The sequence below is a fragment of the Ceraceosorus guamensis genome (genome assembly GCF_003144195.1).
Source record: "Ceraceosorus guamensis strain MCA 4658 unplaced genomic scaffold IE81scaffold_4, whole genome shotgun sequence".
In the NCBI taxonomy this organism is placed as follows: Eukaryota; Fungi; Basidiomycota; class Exobasidiomycetes; order Ceraceosorales; family Ceraceosoraceae; genus Ceraceosorus; species Ceraceosorus guamensis.
In genome coordinates, this window is record NW_020289999.1 from 177,459 (window position 1) to 195,387 (window position 17,929).

The 17,929-nt window shown below is 55.7% G+C and overlaps 4 protein-coding genes across 4 annotated transcripts; 1 reads left to right on the plus strand and 3 right to left on the minus strand.

Annotated features, from left to right (window-relative positions):
- Positions 1-916: 916 nt before the first annotated feature.
- Positions 917-6,227, minus strand: IE81DRAFT_163458 (acetyl-CoA synthetase-like protein). The gene is made up of 4 exons (XM_025510557.1): positions 5,854-6,227; positions 5,322-5,774; positions 4,928-5,258; positions 917-4,857 (listed from the first exon to the last, which is right to left on the minus strand). The coding sequence occupies exons 1-4, from the start codon at positions 6,119-6,121 to the stop codon at positions 1,137-1,139; spliced, it is 4,773 nt and encodes a 1,590-aa protein (XP_025372775.1). The 5' UTR covers positions 6,122-6,227; the 3' UTR covers positions 917-1,136.
- A 3,317-nt stretch (positions 6,228-9,544) lies between these two features.
- On the minus strand, positions 9,545-11,049 carry IE81DRAFT_319901 (hypothetical protein). The gene has a single exon (XM_025512864.1). The coding sequence runs from the start codon at positions 10,597-10,599 to the stop codon at positions 9,826-9,828; it is 774 nt and encodes a 257-aa protein (XP_025372776.1). The 5' UTR covers positions 10,600-11,049; the 3' UTR covers positions 9,545-9,825.
- A 1,857-nt stretch (positions 11,050-12,906) lies between these two features.
- IE81DRAFT_163481 (hypothetical protein) lies at positions 12,907-14,993 on the plus strand. The gene has a single exon (XM_025510558.1). The coding sequence runs from the start codon at positions 13,179-13,181 to the stop codon at positions 14,949-14,951; it is 1,773 nt and encodes a 590-aa protein (XP_025372777.1). The 5' UTR covers positions 12,907-13,178; the 3' UTR covers positions 14,952-14,993.
- A 42-nt stretch (positions 14,994-15,035) lies between these two features.
- On the minus strand, positions 15,036-17,816 carry IE81DRAFT_344516 (hypothetical protein; the record flags this gene model as incomplete). Its single annotated transcript, XM_025515816.1, has 1 exon — positions 15,036-17,816. The coding sequence occupies one exon, from the start codon at positions 17,814-17,816 to the stop codon at positions 15,036-15,038; it is 2,781 nt and encodes a 926-aa protein (XP_025372778.1).
- Positions 17,817-17,929: the final 113 nt, after the last annotated feature.

Sequence of the window (17,929 nt, forward strand, 5' to 3'; positions counted from 1 at the left end):
AGCCGTGTAGGCTTGGGTGGGTAAAAGTATCGCTGACCGATGGGTTACCTCGACCAGTGGCGCATGCTTCGAAAAATGACACCTGGGAGCTCTGCTTCCTTTGAGCGACGACCTGAGCGCTGCGCTCGCCAGAGAGTGGGCAATATGCAGAGGCGGAGAGCGTGCCAGTGGTTGTGATTGTGCAAGTTCGAGCTGCTCGAGTGCAAGCAAAAGTTCAACACCTGACTGCGCGGCCTTCGCCTTCGGAAGAGCAAGTCAGCCGATGAGAGGCACTCGATGGTGCGAGACGAACGTGGTGGGCGCTTGCTGTACGTAAGTGGAAGTGGTCGAAGTGCGGAAACGAGCCGCAAGTCGAATCGTGCAAATCCGGGAACCCTTGTTTGGTAAGATTCAAATTGTCCGTCTCTTCATGGCCGCTACGGATTTTGATTTCTTCCTCCGTCAGCGCGGCCTTGACCGGCTGACCCAAGCCTGCACGCTTTCCCGTACGAGAGATGACTAATCACCGCACGGCGAGCGCACACGCACGCGACTTCTTGCATAGCCAGTCGCGACGATTCATCGATTGCATTGTGATTGCACACCATCATCACATCAGCCACGCGTTTCGAATTGTTCGTATTCACTTGGGCCTGATGCAGAAAGGAGTGTGGAACATGTGGGCTTCGGCGGGCGATTGGAGGTCAACCCGCGCTAAGGGTAACGACCTCGCAGTCAGAAAGTGTGCCAGTGAGGAAATGCAACGTTCAAAGTTCGGACATGGATCGAGAAGGCATCAAAGAGCTGAGACAAGGAACAGGGGTTGGGGGTGGGAAGGAGATGCGAAGAGAAACCGTGTACCATGCAGAGACGCTGAATCCAGCCACAGGCAAGGAAAAGGCCTCGTCCTGTTGCGAGCTGCAAGAAGAGTGTCGAATGTGCTCAAAGATGACCCTGTATTAGATGGGAGTGCCAGAAAATCAATGTTCTTTTGTAGCGGTTTGGGTTGGCGACGAGAAAGAGCGAGACCGGCTGCAAACCGCATCCATGCGGAGGGAAGGTCGTTGGATGGGCTGCTGCTGTCGCCAAAAGAAGGTGACGGTGAGGGCGGAGGCCATTTCTTGCAGGAGTGTGTTGGACCGGCCGGCAGCAACGAATTATTTGAAGCCCGATCCTGACACGTTGAAGCTACTGCTGTTTGCAGACGTATTTCCCAGAGCCGTGGCCTTGGGTCGTCTTGTCCTCAGTTGCCTGGCAGGCCATCCTGCGTAGACCGCGCCGGCTTCCGCAATTTCACCACTGGCGACCAGAGTGTGCTCGAGCAGCATCGATCGTGGTTCCATCGATGCACCAGAGAGGAGGCGCGATCCAGTGCGCATAGCACATCCGTCGCCAATCCTCAGCTTGTTCAGGCTGAAGCGCCCTCGAGAGTTGATGTGCGCAACTACTGAGCAATCGTCTAGCGATACGCGGTCGCCCATGGTCACCAGCTCGGGCTCGGTCAATTGCAAGCTTGGCTTGCCACCTGCCCAGATAGCACAATCGCGGCCCACCGTTGCGCCGAGAGAGCGCAAGTACCAGACGACAAAGACAGTGCCCGAAAGATTGCCGAGAATGTGGCCGCCGAAACCTTTTCCAAGTAGGCGCTGCATCGTGAGGTGCAGCTGCCAGCGTTGACAGTAGCTGCTCTTGTCCCAGTCGTAGCGACCCTCTCGTCTTCTGCCGATGACGGCCCACTTCGTGCCGACCACCCAGGCAAAGGCGAGAAGCATTTGGATGTTGAGAACCACGACGAAACAGATGGCGATAAACACGTACACCAATCCAGGGCGGTACCAGTGATCGTCGAAAATCTTGGCAGCGGCGACTTCCAAGTGTTGACGAGCAAAGTTGAGGGTAACGACGGTAGCGACGGCTGCGCTTGCCCAGTATGCTGAAGAGAAGACAGCCATGACGATGTTGATGGCAACGAGCATGAGATATGGGAAGACGAAGAAGTTGGCCTTGCGCTTGTAGAATGCTCGACCGAATGGAGTGATGGTCTCGTCGTCATCTCCGGCTGACATGCCCTCCTTGTTCTCCTTGGCCGCCTTTCCGAAGCTGACTGCCGCGCCGTTCTTAGAGCCCATCCAGACGGTGTTCTCCTCGTACAGGCCGTTGCGAACGGCAAGCGCACCAGAGCCCATGACACACTGCTTGCCAATGGTCGTTCCTGGCAGCAGCACAACGCGATCTGCAATCATCGCACCTCGGCCAACGCGAACGCGAGCCCAGCCAATGGAGTCGGAGGTGAAGACTTCAGATCGTGAACCGAAAACGACGTCGTCACCAATCTCCAATAGCTCGGGGTCGGGACAGTAGATTCCGCTTCCTGGCCAGTACACTCGCTTGCCGACCTTGGCACCCATGGCACGGTACACAACCGAAGTCATCTCGTAGTGAGTACCAAGAATCGCCATGGCGCGTCGAATGTTAGGCTGCGACAGAAGTTGTCCGTTGATCCAGCGACGGAAGAGCGTGAGTTGGGTAGCGTTGCGCGTGGAGCCCTCGCGGTTGAGACCGAGCACTCGCTTGACCAGCACACCAAGCACGAGGTTGATAAGTGGTGGCATGACGTTTCGCATGATGCGCGCGACGTAGTGCCATCCGATACGCGGATTGTATGCAAACCACGCGATGACACCCTTGACGCTGTCGTTGTGGCTGAACTCGAAAGGTTGGGACAACAGCATGAAGAGAGCTGCAAACCATGGTACATAGCAGATCACCTTGATGATCAGCAGGATCGGCGTTCCGATGAACCACACTAGCGCCCAGTGGGGCATTGGCGCAGCGTTCCGATTGTAAGCCGCATAAGCGTCGGAAGAGGGTTCTTCGTGCGAAGAGGCTTGCGGACCCCATACCGTACCGTCTGCGAGTCGAGCACCGGGCGAGATCTGAGTGAACGTGTTGACCACGCAGTCGCGTCCGATGATGATTGGTTCGAGACGGAAGTAGCCATCGCGCTCCACGCAAAAGGCTCGGACAAGCGACTTGTCGATTCGAGCTCCGTCGTGGATGGTGATCAGGTCGTGCTCTGCAATCTTCGCAAACTTGTCGATCTGAACGTCAGAGCCGATGGACATGCCCAGAAGCCTGAAGTAAGTCCTGGTGAGGCCCGGTGTCAATGCGAAGAGACCTTTACCGGCAGTGCGCAAAGATTGGTTGACGAGCCACCAGCGAAGGTGGTAGTTGCACCACATCGGATACTTGCCGGGACGGTACCTGCCAATGACGAGCCACTTGAAGGCAATGGCAGTGACTGGGCAGATGATACGACTCGTGAAACGGGCGACAACGATGGAAGCGAGCAGCACTCCGACACGTTCCCAAAAGTCGTCGCGGATATAGTAGGCGGAGAAGGCGAGGCCATGCAGAATGACTGTCCAAGTCCAGGCTGCTTTGAATGGGTAGAAGAAAAGAATGGGCATGAGCTGTATCAACATGACCCAAGGATGTGTCTGGCTGCGTGGCTTGTATCCGTGAGCAGTGACTGCTGGATCGAGGTCGCCAGCAGCATCATCGTCGTACCGATGCGCGGAAGCGAAGGCGCCCTGAGCTCCGGTCTTTTCATCCGCGTAGTCCATGTCTCCGTAGTCATCGTCCTCATCGCCGCCCGTCTCGTCCTCGATGAGCGCAGCAATACCCTCGACTGTGGAATTGTTGAACAAGGTAGACACTTCCAAACTGACGCCTGTCTCCTTGCGAATGAGGTGGACTAGTCGGCCCAGGAGAAGACTGTTTCCACCGAGCAAGAAGAAATCGGATTCGGCCGTGATCGTGCCAGATTCGGTGTCGAGCAGCTTGGCGATGATGTCGCGGACCACAAGCGCAGTCCTCGTCATAGCTGACGCGTTCTGGGCGCGCACCTCTTCCTCCATAGTCTCAAAGTCGATCCTGCCGTTGACCTTTGCGAGCGGCTGGCGGAAGACGTGCAGCGGGTTGGGTACGACGTATCCGTGAAGGACCTGCGCAAGAGCTCGGTCGATATCCGCCGCGTCGTATTCGGCATTCTCTTCGACTTGAATGAACGCTTCGGGAGCACCGTCCTTTCGTTGCCGGACCGCAGCTTCTACGATGCCCGGAATGCGGTAGCAGGCGCGCTCAACAGCTCGAACATCCACGCTGACGAGATTGCAAGGAATCGGGGTAGACAGCGGAACTTCCTTGCCCGGTGCTCGAGCCTCAAAGTGACGCCTCAAAGGAGGCACATCGTCGGAGAGGGGCCCAATGCTAAGTCGCTGGCCAAGCTTGATACGCAGAGGTTTGCCGGCCTGATTCTTCGGCAAGTCGTCCATGTAGACGATAGCGAACGGCCACTTGGATGGATGTAAGTGTGATCGCAACAAGTTCTGCAACTCTGCAAGACCGATGCGGGGCTGATTTGGAACAGGCACGATGACCACCCCGATAGTCTCTTGCAGGACGGTGTGCTCGATGCTGAACGCGAGCGTTTGCTTGACACGATCTTTGCATGCTTGCGTGATGGCTTCTTCGACCTCAAAGGGCGAGACGACTTCACCACCCTTGTTGATGATCTCCTTTGAGCGACCGGTGATGAAGAGATAGCCATCCTTGTCCATGTGACCCATGTCACCCGAGTCGAACCAGCCTTCGCTTGAGAATGCAGAGGTGTCCAAAGGCTCGAAGGGATCGGTCGACGTCTCGTATCCAGAGAACGTCGGAAGTCCGCGCACTGATACCGCTCCAGTCTGTCCGACTGGCAGTTCTCGTTCCCTATCGAAAGGATCTCTGATCGAAAGCTCTGGGCCGCATGCAACGCCTGAGCATCCAGGACGGTCGAGCTGATAATTTGTGGGTGGCGAAGCAATAGGCATGCTGCATGTGGAGGAGGGGGAACATCAGCTATCCTGCGTAGGGCGCTGCAAGCTAGAAAAGCGCAACGCACCATTCTGTCATGCCGTAGGAGGGCAGCACGGCGCAGCCACCGAAGGTCTCCTTCAACTGGACGGCAAGGGATGGCAGCAGACCACCAGCAGCATTCGCAATCATCTTGATCTTCACTTCCCTAGCGACGTTCACGCCCTCCGGCTTTGAGGCCAGAATAGAGTGATGCATGGTTGGAGCCGCATAGTACCAAGTGGCACCAAGTTGCTTCGCTACAGTCCACCACATGTTGGCGTCAAAGCCAGCGCAGATGATAGCACTACCAGCAGAGAACATTGGAGACCAAAGATTCCTGACAATACCGCCGACGTGGAAGAGAGGCATCATGTTCACTGAAGTAGACAGAGCTATGTGTCAGATGCAAAGGTGCAAGGTTATGGCAAAGTCACACTTACTGTTGACGGAGTGTGGTCTAAGATCCCAACTCGAAACGACGCAGCATGTACCGACGATCAGGTGGCGCAGAGAGTAGGGCACCACCTTCTTCTTACCGCTGGTACCCGAGGTGTGCAGCACAAGCGACTGGTGCTCCAGTCCATGGGGCATGGACGGCGATCGGCCACCTCGACTAGCAGCAGCTTCTTGGCCAAGACATGCCATGTCGAAGACGCCGCACGGTCCACTTCCACGCCCCTCGACAAAGATGATCTCCATGCCTTCCTCCTCGTACAAGGCTTGCACCTCCAAGCGTTCTGCTGCATCTCGCGTGGTTACCACAGCTTTGGCACGCAACCTGACAGCATCGTCACGAAGCTCGCCGGCGGTGCAGCTGGCATTCACAGGCGCACAAGTGTGATAGGCGGCGACTGACATCAGAGCCAATGCGTTCTCTGGACCCGTAGGTAGTGCTGGTAGGATGATATCAAGGCGTGTCACAGCTTTAGCAACAGCACTCGGTCACCCAAAGCCCTTCGCGCATGCACTTACCCATCATGACGCGATCGTTGGGACCGAGTTGCTTGCGAGTAAAGGGCATCGAAAAGCGTTGAATGAAGCGTTTGGCTTCCGCATGGGTGATCGGAGGCCGGTTGAGGTCAGGACTCAACAGCGCAGGACCGCTCGTTGAGGGCAGCGCGTCGATGAGGGTCCGAACGCGACCCGAATCCGTCACATGCCGGGCCAGATGGTCACCAAGGGACACGCCTCGGTCCGGAGGAGGGAGGTTGTACAAAAAAGAAAGAGGAAAGTCGGACATCTTGAGGTCGTCGTGGAGTTGTGGGGGTCAAAGTCGCGAGAGGAGCGGGGGCCACGGGGGTATCAGGGCAGGAGACAGCGCTGCTGATTGCCAGATCGACAGCACAGCTGTAAGAGTGCTACAAGACAAAAAAGACGGCTCTGCGAGACACTCTGTAGTGGCAGCTGTGCTGAGTGTTGATGGAGCTCGAAGAAGCCTGCGAGCAGCTCTCCCTAGGCTCTGGCGTTGGTTTGCGTTAGATACTCGCGAAACAGTCGGGGTGATGTTTCGCTGGCTGCAGGGGCCGTGGGGCGATGACTGAGGCTCTTTGAAGATACCGTCGCAACTCGCGAGGTTCCAAAGGCACGATTGTCTGTGGCAGAGATTGCCAGCTCGGCCTGGAGTGGGGTCGAAAGCGAGGGGGGCCAAGCGTGTTTGGTCGTCTGTGATCGTCCTGGAAGGGTAGTGAGCGAGATCTGCCGTGCCAAGCGCGAGGAATATCGAAGAGAGGCTGGCAACGAACGCAGGTAGTGTGTTCGCACCTCGAGACGGGGTTGATGTGCGAAGGATGATGGCGGGGTCAGCTGCGAGGCCGTGGTGATGGCAGCGTTGTAGAGGGCACAAGTTCGATGGCGAACAAACGAACAACCAAAAACGGTTTGGCTTGCGCTCGGCATGCCTCGCTGCACGGCACGAATCGATGCGCTGCTGCTGCTGCTGCTGTTGTGGGCGGATCACGCACTCATGCTCACAACTGCGATCCAAACGAAGCCAGCGCGCGCACCATGCTGCAGGAAGGCGCTACGCCGCTCTTGCAGGAATTCTAGCTGATAGCGCGGCAGCTCAGGAGTCACGATGCTGCTGTGTATACCGCTGCTCCCGGTAACAGCTCGACAATGCCCTTCGCGCGCGCGTGAGCGCAGTCCTGAATGAATTGAGCTCATGCACTTGCTGCAGGCAGGTCGCGCGCAAGAGCGCTTGCATGCCACACAGCGCTGTGGTACGCAGGGCGGGTGTTACAAATGGAACAGGTATTTACAATCAAATCTTGAATTGGTGCACTTTTCATTACGCGCGCCGCTCATCGCGGCCGCGCACAAAGCGCGAGCGTTGAGTGGAATTCAAAAGAAATGGAGCATTAAAGAAGATCGTAACGGCAAGGGAGCTAGCTAGGGTAATCTCAACGTTGAAGGTGCATGCTGCATGCATGGTCTTTTCCGCCCAAAGAGGCATCACAGCCTCAGAGCAGTTGTGAGTCTCGCAACAATCAGAATTACACCCCTCAACGGCACCTCCCTACTTTTTATTACAGTTGAGTCTGAGTCTTGACTCGAGAATCTGAATTTGAATCAAGAATGTAAGAATTTTGATGTATAGCTGCTATGGCAAGCAAGCCGCACTCGTGCCGAAGCTTGTCACTCCGACCACGGTGCGCTTCGTCAAGCTTAGCAGGCTCACACCGGTGATGTGCCCGACTTGTGTGTACTGGTAACGGACACTCCGCAGGACTTGGTGGTGACTTTGACCAGCTCCTCCTCACAGCGTGAGTCGCCTCTCTTTGCTTTCTCCCGCATCGGATCATCAGCATGATCATGAGAGTGACTTCGTGTTGCGAGCTTTGATCTGCCCGAGCGCCTCGACGGCGGTCGCAAACGGTGCTAAAAAGAGGTCGGGACGCGAGCATCCATCATGCCCCGTGTGCAACGATGATCGTTGCGCCGCCCTCTGCGAGAAAGCAGAGTAACAGCGCTCAGCGGTCGTCGCGGTTTGGTCAATTGAGCGGGGACATATCACTTTCCAGCTCGCATCCCCCAGGCTGCATGGACGGTGCTGGTGCTGCACCAATCGACAAAAAGAAGTCACCGTGGGCACAATCGTGAAAATTGACAAGAGGCGTGCTGCTGTTTGTATAGCTTCGTCATCGGCATCGGACAGCAGACTCGTATTGACGATTCACGATTGCTGACAAGAGGATCGCGCATCAGGCAGCATGGCTCTCAATCAAGAATCAAGAACCTGGACTTCGACACGCTATTCACTGATTCACGATTGTTGTGAGTCAAGAGTGGAGAACGCCGCAGATGGCAGATGCCGTTACAAACATCGTCCGTTGTGTCTTACTCGCATGCTGCTGCTTCAGCATGCAGCGTCAAGCTCAGCACCGGCATCGCGCATCGCGCATCGAGCATCGAGCATCAGAGCCCCTTTTGTGGACCCTCGAAGTTGCTTAGCGTCGCTCGCTTGCATCGGGGCGCAGGGCAAGTCATGGAAGTGCATGCCGCTGATCTCCGAGGCCTCGCAGCTGCATGACACGTCATGCACCTGCTTTTCCGCACTCACGACTCGTCCAGCCCAGCATCAAGCATGATGCCAGCCAAGGACCGAACTGCTTGGCAGTGCATGTGCACACGACAAGTCAAGAGTCAAGCAGTCTTGAGTCTTGATCTCACGAAGGTGTGTCACGAGTCACAGTCACAAATATCATCAGTGTTCCTGAAGCCGGTAGAATCAATTGAAATTGAGATTTCTTGATTGACCCTCAAGCGTACTTCAAATTTCTGGGACGCACAGCACCATTCAAAAGAAAAGCTTCGAGTCAAGAGTTCATGCTCTTTGCACCGGTATTTCGGGCCTGCAGCGGTCAGGGTAGAAGTTTGAATTAGTGCTGATCTGACCATTTGCACTCGTGATCATTGCACCCAGACCCCTTGGTAGCGAGCGGATCAATGATCGCTGTAGCTACGATGGAGGGCAAAGTCGGTGAACATCGAAGAGGCCCGAGCTTGCGCTTGGGGACTGAAGCCAACAAGGTGGCAGATATCGTGACCCGCTCAAGAATGTTTCCCAAAATACGCGCTCGACTCACGACTGACTAGTCATCAAACCGCCGTTGTAAAACGAAATTGATGAGTGTCTGCTATTCGCTTCACTCTCCTCACGCTCACCGCGCCAAGCAGACGTCCCGTGCAGATGGGACATGATTCGGGCTGCCACATCTTTGTCCAGATACCTTGCCAGGGATCAAGGCAAGCTAGCCCGCATAGACGATTCGTTGAACCACGTGGAGCTCGTGCCAACCCAACGCCCAAAGCTAGCTTCGATCGACTCTTTTCGCTCACTACTCATGACTTCGAGTAAGAATCCCGCTTGTAGGCTCACCCGGTGATTGGTCATCTTACGACAAGCGAACGAAGCCCTGCGCGAGCGGATGCTTACGATCGACTCGACGCCAAGACGTGCTGGAATGATACGTCAGCACGATCCTCGGAAGGTCACTCAGTCACTCAGCGCGCCAAGATTTCGGCCAAGCACTCAAGACTCGGTCAATATTGCCTCGTGCGCGTCACGATGGCCTTGCTAACTTTCAGAATTTGATCAGCCATTGTTCTGTACGACTTGCGCGTTGTCTTTCGCGACCACAGAGCGCCAATCTTAGACATGCGAACCTGATCATGAACTGTGAGTCTGATTGCTATGAAGTCTGAGTCACAAAGCATTTGGCTCTCGAGCCCCTGGCACCGCAATATTTCTCTCCATTGCACCGCCTCTACGAGAAGAAAGAAGACCTTGTGAATGACTGAAACGAATGCTGGAGGTATTGCTGCCATGTAGGCATTTGAACGGGGATCGCGAATGGTGGTAGTTGCCAGGGTGAGCTCTGCTAGAAGTGCCGTAATGATACAGGTGATGCAGGCCAAGCCCGCAGTACGATCACTGCGAAGTTGCTAGCTGAATCTTCTGGCAAGCACGAGCAAGGAGCTCAGGAATCTTGATGCTTTCGTTGGCATGCTCGCCGATTGAAGAAGAGGCCCTGGGTAGCCCTCGTGTCCAGAGTATGAAATCTGGGTCAGCCGATCAAGAGCGATGACGGGGGTCTGTTGCGTCTGCCTGGATGCTGCAAAACGCGTGTGAATGAGGGGAGGAGCGCGTCGAGGCTGCGCCGATTCGTGACGTGCATCGGAAGGAAAGGATAAAATCCTCGGACTAGGTTGCTCGCTCCTTCTTCGTACGACGTATGCTCTCGTGTGAGGCCGAATGGCTGCTGCTTTGTGTGGCAGCGCGCACAGAACAAGCAGGATGGTGAAGATAACTAGGGACATCCAGGAGAGTCTGAGAGGTGCCCTGCTGGCTCTGCGTTGCCTTCTGCGAGCGGCATCTGCCTTCTCTCGAAAGCTTGATCGCAAATTTGAAGCTACCGTGCTTTCGCAAAGCCCGAACCGCGTACCCAAGACGAGTGAGGAAGGGCTCGCTTCCACGACGTCAGATGTGCCGGTCAGACAAGGTCTTGCCTTTGTCTCTGAGGATACCCTCCTTGATGCACCACCGCTCGCAAGTGTGCTGTCAGACGTGCGTCTGGATGCGCTGGATAGCTCTCGCTGCATGAAGCGGAAGCATTGCTCGTCCATGAATTGGTGGATTGTGCAAGTTGCCCCAGCCTGCTTGGAGCTTGGGTGACTTTGCCTGATGCTGAGTTCAGGACTATCGAGGTGGGAAGACATGACTGCCTAATACGCAGGATGTAGAGTGATATCGAGGTGAGTTGCCGAACTTGCAAGCAGCTGCGTCGACCCTGGTAGGAGAGTGAGTGGCCCGAATACAAACGCAGCGAATTGCGACGAAGCGTGTCTGCCTGCGTAGTGCGAGTTGCTAGAGTGGAAAGAGTCGAAATCCGTTCCCGTGTTCGAGCACTGGAAGTAGCGAGCGCAAGGTGTCAAGAGATTAAGGAGATGGAGAAGAAGTGAGAGGCGCAAAGACGTCCACAAGGCTCATCTTTATATCTGTCAACAAGGACCGTGAGTAACGAAGCTGTCAGATTCATTCACCCTACGATGCCAAACCGCTTCGAGTGTTTCCGCCGTCTTGGGAAAGCCAGCCATCTGCATCCTGACCTCTGCAGATCTCGGAATGTCTCAGAGGTCTTCTGGTGATAATGAACCTGTTAATTGTGGTCATGGCCATCATGACCATTACGGTAGGCGGCATATACAAAGCTTCCGTGTGTGGTGTTTCCTCTTATTCAGAGAATTATCTGCATGTCTTGGCTGTCAAGCAGCAGACGCACGGGATCAAATTCTGCGCGCTCGCACAGAAGAATCGTGAATCTTGAATTTGAGACCGCAAAAGGCGCGCGCGGACGCGTATGCTGCGCTCCAAGGCCCGGAACAAATTCTGACTCCGCGAGACAACATCGAGATCTTCTTGTTGAATCACGAGCGTTTCTTCTTCTTGCAGAGCTCCAGACCAAGTTGTTGCTTGCGGTACACGTAAGTGGAGACTCGCAAGTCATCTGTGTGATGTTGAGATGCTTCTCGCTGTCTGGCCTGACCGTCTCTGAAGATCCTTTATCAGAAGCGGAAGCTGCCCGTGGGGCCTGCCGCTGGCTGGATGTGCATGTGCATCGCGATGGGTTTCGCGCGACACGTGACCACGCAGCGAAAAAGTTTACGCGGGTCAGGAATAATCACGAGCAACGCCGGGAGCTTTTCAAATTTGATGCCGCAAGCAGCTTTCTTCGCCTGATGACTTTGACTGCGATGCTCGACCCTCCTTGCTCTAGGCCGTCAGACACCCCCAAGCTCACACCAAGTCACACACATCACACACTCCGGCAACGTTCTATCCTATCAGCCCCCTAATCTGGCTAGATGGCGCTTCGTCCGCGTCTCAGAAGCGTCCTTCTGGCTGCGCATACATCCCGAGGAGCGTGGAGATCTACTTATTCCCTCGACTCGAGGTCTAGCATTGACAGGATCACTCGGCGGCACGCCAGCTCACGAGCGGATGAAGAGCTAGACGAACAGACTTATGATGAACATGATGATAACGTCTATGGACTTCATGGGCTCGAAGAGAAATCGCAAATCGACGTGGCGAGCTTCTTCGCTCAAGAGTCTCAAAGAGCTTCCTCGAGCAAGGTAGGCCGACCACGTCAAGGTGCGAAATCCGACCCAACCGTCTTTCAAAAGGCTGCTTATGGCGAGGACGTGACCGACCCCGCGTCCACGCCAAATGCTTGGCCGCAAGAGACCGACGCGGGCTCCCTGAAGAATGATGCGCCCGATCTCAGCGAGCTTGACGAGGTGATCACGCGCGTCAAGACTCTGCATGCTCAGAAGATGCGAGCGGCTACTCGGGTTGGGAAGGCCAAATCCAAAGCGGAATATCAGATGAAGCTCTGGGACGCATGTGTGGCTTCCGTCTACTCCGCTTTCAATGTCTCTCAGCTGAGAGCACAGAGAACAGCCGCCTTCAGTGGCAGTCCCATTTCCGCCACCAAGCAGGAGATATTGGACCAACTGGCTGGGTCAGAGTCAAAGACTCTCAACAAGCGAAGGTTGGTGGAGCTGCTCATTGTGGGAAGATATGGCATCACACCACTCGTCGAGGAGCCCGAAACAAACGCTGAAAAAGATTCTCGGGTATCCGCTCCGGTCATTGTTCACAAGGCCGAGGTCGACGTTGCCCTACGCGATGCGTGGCTTTGGCAGCTTGGCGATGCTCGCGCAACCGTCTTGTCCAACGCTGCTGCGCGCCTACAGCAAAGGTATGTGGAGCAGCAAGAATTGGAGTCTCCGAGCGAAGAGAGCGACGACTTTTTGGGCCCAGGAGAGTCCAGACGCAAGGTGCGAGTTGAGGCTGGTTTCGCCGACTTGCAGCACAATGTTCATGGCGACGAAAATACGGAGCCGAATTTTGTCATCCCCATCAGAGGGCGCAATGAAGAGCATGTGCATCTGCTCAAAGAGTGCCTGCAAGGCTGGGTCGACGGCATGGTGAGTGTTGAGCCTAGCTTGCGGAGAGAGGGAGTCGTCAATGTTAGTTTGGAAAGCTAAATGACTTTGTCTCCTGCCCAACCTTGTAGGCAAGTCTGCAGCCCATCGACGTAGATCTAGCCACGCTTTTGTCCGACGAGCCCATCGATGTCCCGCCACCTTCGCCCGACATTCTGTTCGCAGTGCGAGATGTGGCAAAAGTCTTCATCGACTACGCCCCTTCGCAAGCCTTGAGACAAGCGACGAATCCAGCGACTGACTCGACTTCCGTCCAGCTGGACGCCAAGGACCTCTTGCAGTTGCGAATGTACACTCTAGACGAGCATTCCGCCGCTCTAGCGCAGGCTCTGCTGCGGCAGTACGTGTCCGAAGCATCACAAGCTTCATCGCGTTCCCTCATGTCCTACGCCGTGTCGCCGGACAACGTTGGTGGTATTCCTCCCGACCACCGAGAGCACAAGGGCGCTCTGTACGGCATGGTCCCGAGCTTCGCTCAATCTCAACCGAATTGGACTGCTCGTGCGACGGCAGAAGGTCTGAGTTGGCGTGTCGGCAGGCATCTTCGATCTTGGGAGACGGACGCTGGTCACATGCAGATTTCAAACATCTTTCATGCATCGAACGAAAGCGGTGCGGAGTATACGTTGTCGCCCTGGTCTTTCCTTGAACGGAAATTATCGACATCTGGTCAAAGCGGGCAGCCCATTTCGGGATCTAAAGAGCGCGTGTACAGCGTAGAATTTGGCATCATCACTTTCGATTCGCCGGGTGACTCTCTGCTCAGTGCACCCATGCTCTCGACTTGGCCGCTCAATGCGCTGCAGGATCAGCTCAGCTCAATGGATCCACCTTCCTTCCGCCCCTCGGTCGCACCTTGGGGCACGCTCTTATTGGCCGATTACAAGAGCGGCAGGAATGTTACGAGGGGCTTGTCTGGCATAGGAATGCTCGTGGACCAGAAGGAAGATCATCATGCTAGACTAACATATCGCGCCGCTGATGGTCGAAGGCTTGTGGTCAAGATCGCACACCCGACGCCTGCTACACACAATCCTGCGGTCGAGGCCCGCGCGCTCGAGGCACGTCGTGCGAAGAGTCAGTTTGACACTGAACGCTCAGAGCCATTTGATCTGGAGTCTGAAGACTCTGAATGGGAGCCAAACCATGAGGCGCCAGCGTCTACAGCTCCAAGTCTGGACAGCAATGTTGATGAAGCCCTCAAGAATTCGAGTCACGACGATGCTACCATCGCTCCCGAGCCGGACGCAACCCCGGTCGCACCTGCCGACACGGCCATATCTGCTTCCTGGGCGAATGCATCAGAAGCGGACGTCATTGCGCCACAGCACCCCGTTGATATGCGCATACAGGCCTTGCAACGGCACTCGCTTTCGCAAGACGATGTCGCAAGCGTTCGCAGTGCTCTCGAAGGCTTTCTGCAAAGCTGGACCCAGCTTGCGAAGGAGGCGGCCGCGCACGAAAAATCTCAATCTGGCAAGCGTCAGGCTGCAGTAGATGCAGTGCCAGTGCCGCTCTCAGGCAAAGGAATGCCGCTCGCTCCGTCGCAGCTCGTAGTAGGGGGTGATCGTCTGAAACTCGAGAGCGCAGAACATATCGACTGCCTACAATTCTACTATGTGGGCACGTCGGAGCCACGCGCATCGTACGATCCTTTCGGCGAGCCTGCTGACAACCCTGCACAATCTCAAGTGAGCGTCGAAGACGATGCGCAACAAGCGTGGAAGAGCGTGATGGACGTGCTGGAGGAAATGTCGCAGCAGGATGCGGACGCTACGCAGCGAGAGAGCGATAGGAAAATGCTCAAGGAGCTCGCTAGCGTGCCTTATCGACCTCGAATCGTCTTTGAAAACGTAAAAAGAGATGGGGATACACACTCGAGCACCAGGATGCGTCTCGAATGGTCAGATGAACCCTCTCCTCCGGCGAAACTTGATGGAAGCATTGCATCCGAGCCAGCTACAACTTCTACACCTGCTCTTCCTTGGTCGACAGCCGCTTACCACATCAACAGCATCTTGTCGCGCAAATTTCGCACCTTGCGCGGCGCCCAAACGTAGCCTGGGCGATTACTTGCCCGTGATAGGTACAGCAGGAAATATCACACACGATCGGAATGCTATGTATTGCCCTGCACCAAGCGGCTACTCTCGTGCTTGGTCGAGCGAGATCCTACCTCTTCTGAAGTGCTCTATGATCTCTCTCCACATACTTCTTTCTTCCTCTGACATTTCTCGCAGACGTTTTCCTGCGCCAAGCACAGCGTCCACGATTCCGCTCTGAGCCAGTGTCTGCCCGACCTGATGAAGCTGCGCCGTCTCATGCGTGTCGGCTAGCCAGGTCGCATATTGGCCCAGACAGCCTATACAAGCCAAAGCTCTCGTGCGCAGGTCTCTTCTTGCTCCAACAGGCCCGAGCGGATGAGGCATGACTTTCGCATCCTCCTCTTCCATCTTGATCTCCTCTTCCGCGCTCAGACTCGTACGCGTCTCGCTATCCTCTCCCTCTTCCTGCTCCTCCTCCTCCTCCAAAGCCGAGATTTTGGCCGCTCGCACTGATGTGCCCGGCTGCAAAAGACGCGCTAGGATGTTGAGGCTTCGTGGACGAAGATGCAGCAGTCTTTTGCATCCCGACGGCGAAGAGAGGAGCGCAGCTAGCGCAGCCGAAGCTGCCAATCTGAGTGGCAATGCGCTCTTACGTTCTTGCGCAGCATCGATCGCATCTGTGCCCTCTTCCTGCGCTGCTTCGCACACGGCGCATAGAGCCAAGAGGATGTGTATGCGAGCCGTAGCTGCTGATTTGCCAATGTCTACTTTGAGATCCGAAATGGGCCGGTTGGAAGTGGATGCTCTTTCATCCTCCACCTCCCCATTCCATTGCGCAGCAACGCTCTCATCTTGGCAAAGGTTGCAGACCAACTCTACGGCCGCTCGGCGCTCCAACAGGTTAGGACTGGCGATGCGATCGTACAAAGCCTCGCTGACCGTCACACTGTGAGGCTCCTGGAGCTTCGATGCGCTCGCGTTCGTCGAAGCAGAACGGTCCAAGCGGGACTTTGCGACTGTCGCGGCTAGCTCAGGCAAGCTTGCCAAGTTCGTCAGTGCTAGACAAGCCTCGAAGCGCTGCAGTGCGTTGCTTGCGGGGCTCAAAAAGAGCGCAGCGATGCTCTGAAGAGGGGCGACGGCCAGAGGAAACATGAGTTGAGGGGGCAGACTAATGCATAATCGAGCTAGAGCTTGGAGAGGCGCAAGGAGCAGAGCATCTTTATCTTGCGTCGACATTGAACCTGCAGAAGCAGGCTCTTGCAGATTCGTGACGATAGGAAGCGCCGAAGAGCTCAAAGAGAGCAGCGCTCTGGCACAGCCGTCCTGCACCAGCTTGGCTCTGACTTTGCGATCTTGCGGCGTCGTCAATCCCAATAGACTCAAGCCTACAGCGATCCTTGTCGCGCTCGTGCCCTTCTCTGTTCCCGCCGACACCGCAGCGATGCTCAGCCTCGTCAATTGTTGTCCTGCGCCAGTAGCGACGAGCTTGAGCATTCTCGTTTCTAGAACGGCAGGCGACTCTTCAGCGGGTGGGGATGCGCCAGAAGCTTTGCAGCGAAGTGCTAGCATTTGCTTTTCTTGAGCGGACAGCACGGGTGGATAGGCAGCCAAAGAGCCGAAAAGGCTCGCAAGCGCGTAGATTGCAGCTCCGTCCGCTCTTGTCTGCGCACTGTAGGGGTCCACAGCATAGCTGGAAGCGTCTCGAGTCCTTGCCTGGGTAGAAGATCCCGACACGTCACTGCCTCGACTGGGAAAGACTGCTCTTCGTGCGCCCAACGACTTGATGGGACCCAGTTCGCTACTACAAAGTGCTTGTAGAAGCTCATCATCCGCTATAATTGCCACCTTCTCTTGCGGATCACTAGCGAGATGCGCCAGAGCTTCCAGAGCGAGCATATGTGCCGAGTCTCTTAGCTCCTCGATGAACGCTTTGAGGGATTCCCGCTGCGCTTCTGATATATGCTGAATGGGCAGAGACGTAGGGCCATGCGAAAGGCTGTCGATCAGCTGTGCCTTTGCCAAAGCTCTGACAGACGTTCTCAATTCCGCTTCTTCTTTCCTCTTCAGCTCCTTTTCCGCTTCGCTCTCTCCCTTCGCTTGAACACCCTCTGTCCTGATCTCCTCCTCCTCCTCCACGCCTGTCGCTCTTCGTTTGACCTTCGACGGAGGAAAATCGCCCCGACTGTTCTCCATTGGTGTTGCACCGCTCAGTTTCAGGAGAGACAGACCGACGGCTAGAGCTGCTCGAGCTAGTACGCTCGATGGCGGAGAATGTTGCAGTTCGGCAGCATCCACCACATCGCAGGCCCATTGCACAAAGTGTGAAGATTGCGAGAGCAGCTTTCTGAAATTGGCGTGAGAGCAGAGTGAGCTGAATAGTTGCGCGACTGATTGCAGCTCTGCGCTCGACCAGATGGTCTCTGCTCCGAGGGATGTGGAAGCCTCGGGCGAGTCTGAGGCTGCGGTTGATGTATCGTGATCCAGTGCTGCCTCTACGTTGCTGAGCAGATCTGGCAAGAGCCGAGATATGGACGCCGCGCATTTGTCCGGCACAGCAGCAACGAGCACATCGAGCGCTCTCAAGGCCGACAACCTGAGCTTTGGCCCCTCCTCTTCCTCCTTCTCATCTTCACCTGACCTCCTCATCAATCTCTTCTCGATCTCCCTTTCCAGCTTCTCATACTCTGACAAAATCTTCGAAGAAGAAGGAATGCTGTCGCTCTTCTGGCTCTCTGCCACACCCACCGACACGCCAGCCAGTCGAATCAAGCTTAGCGTGCCATGGCCAATCTGCTCCCGCGTCGCCAAGGGTGAGAAGGATTGCAAGATGGACGACGCATCTTGTTGCAACGACAATCCATCCAGCGACAATTCCTTCATCTGCCCGCCCTTTGCGATCGTGCGCTAGATGATGGATCAATTGCGGAGAGTGAATGGGTGGGTGTGAATGAGTGAGTGAGTGAGTGAGTGAGTGAGTGAGTGAGTGAGTGAGT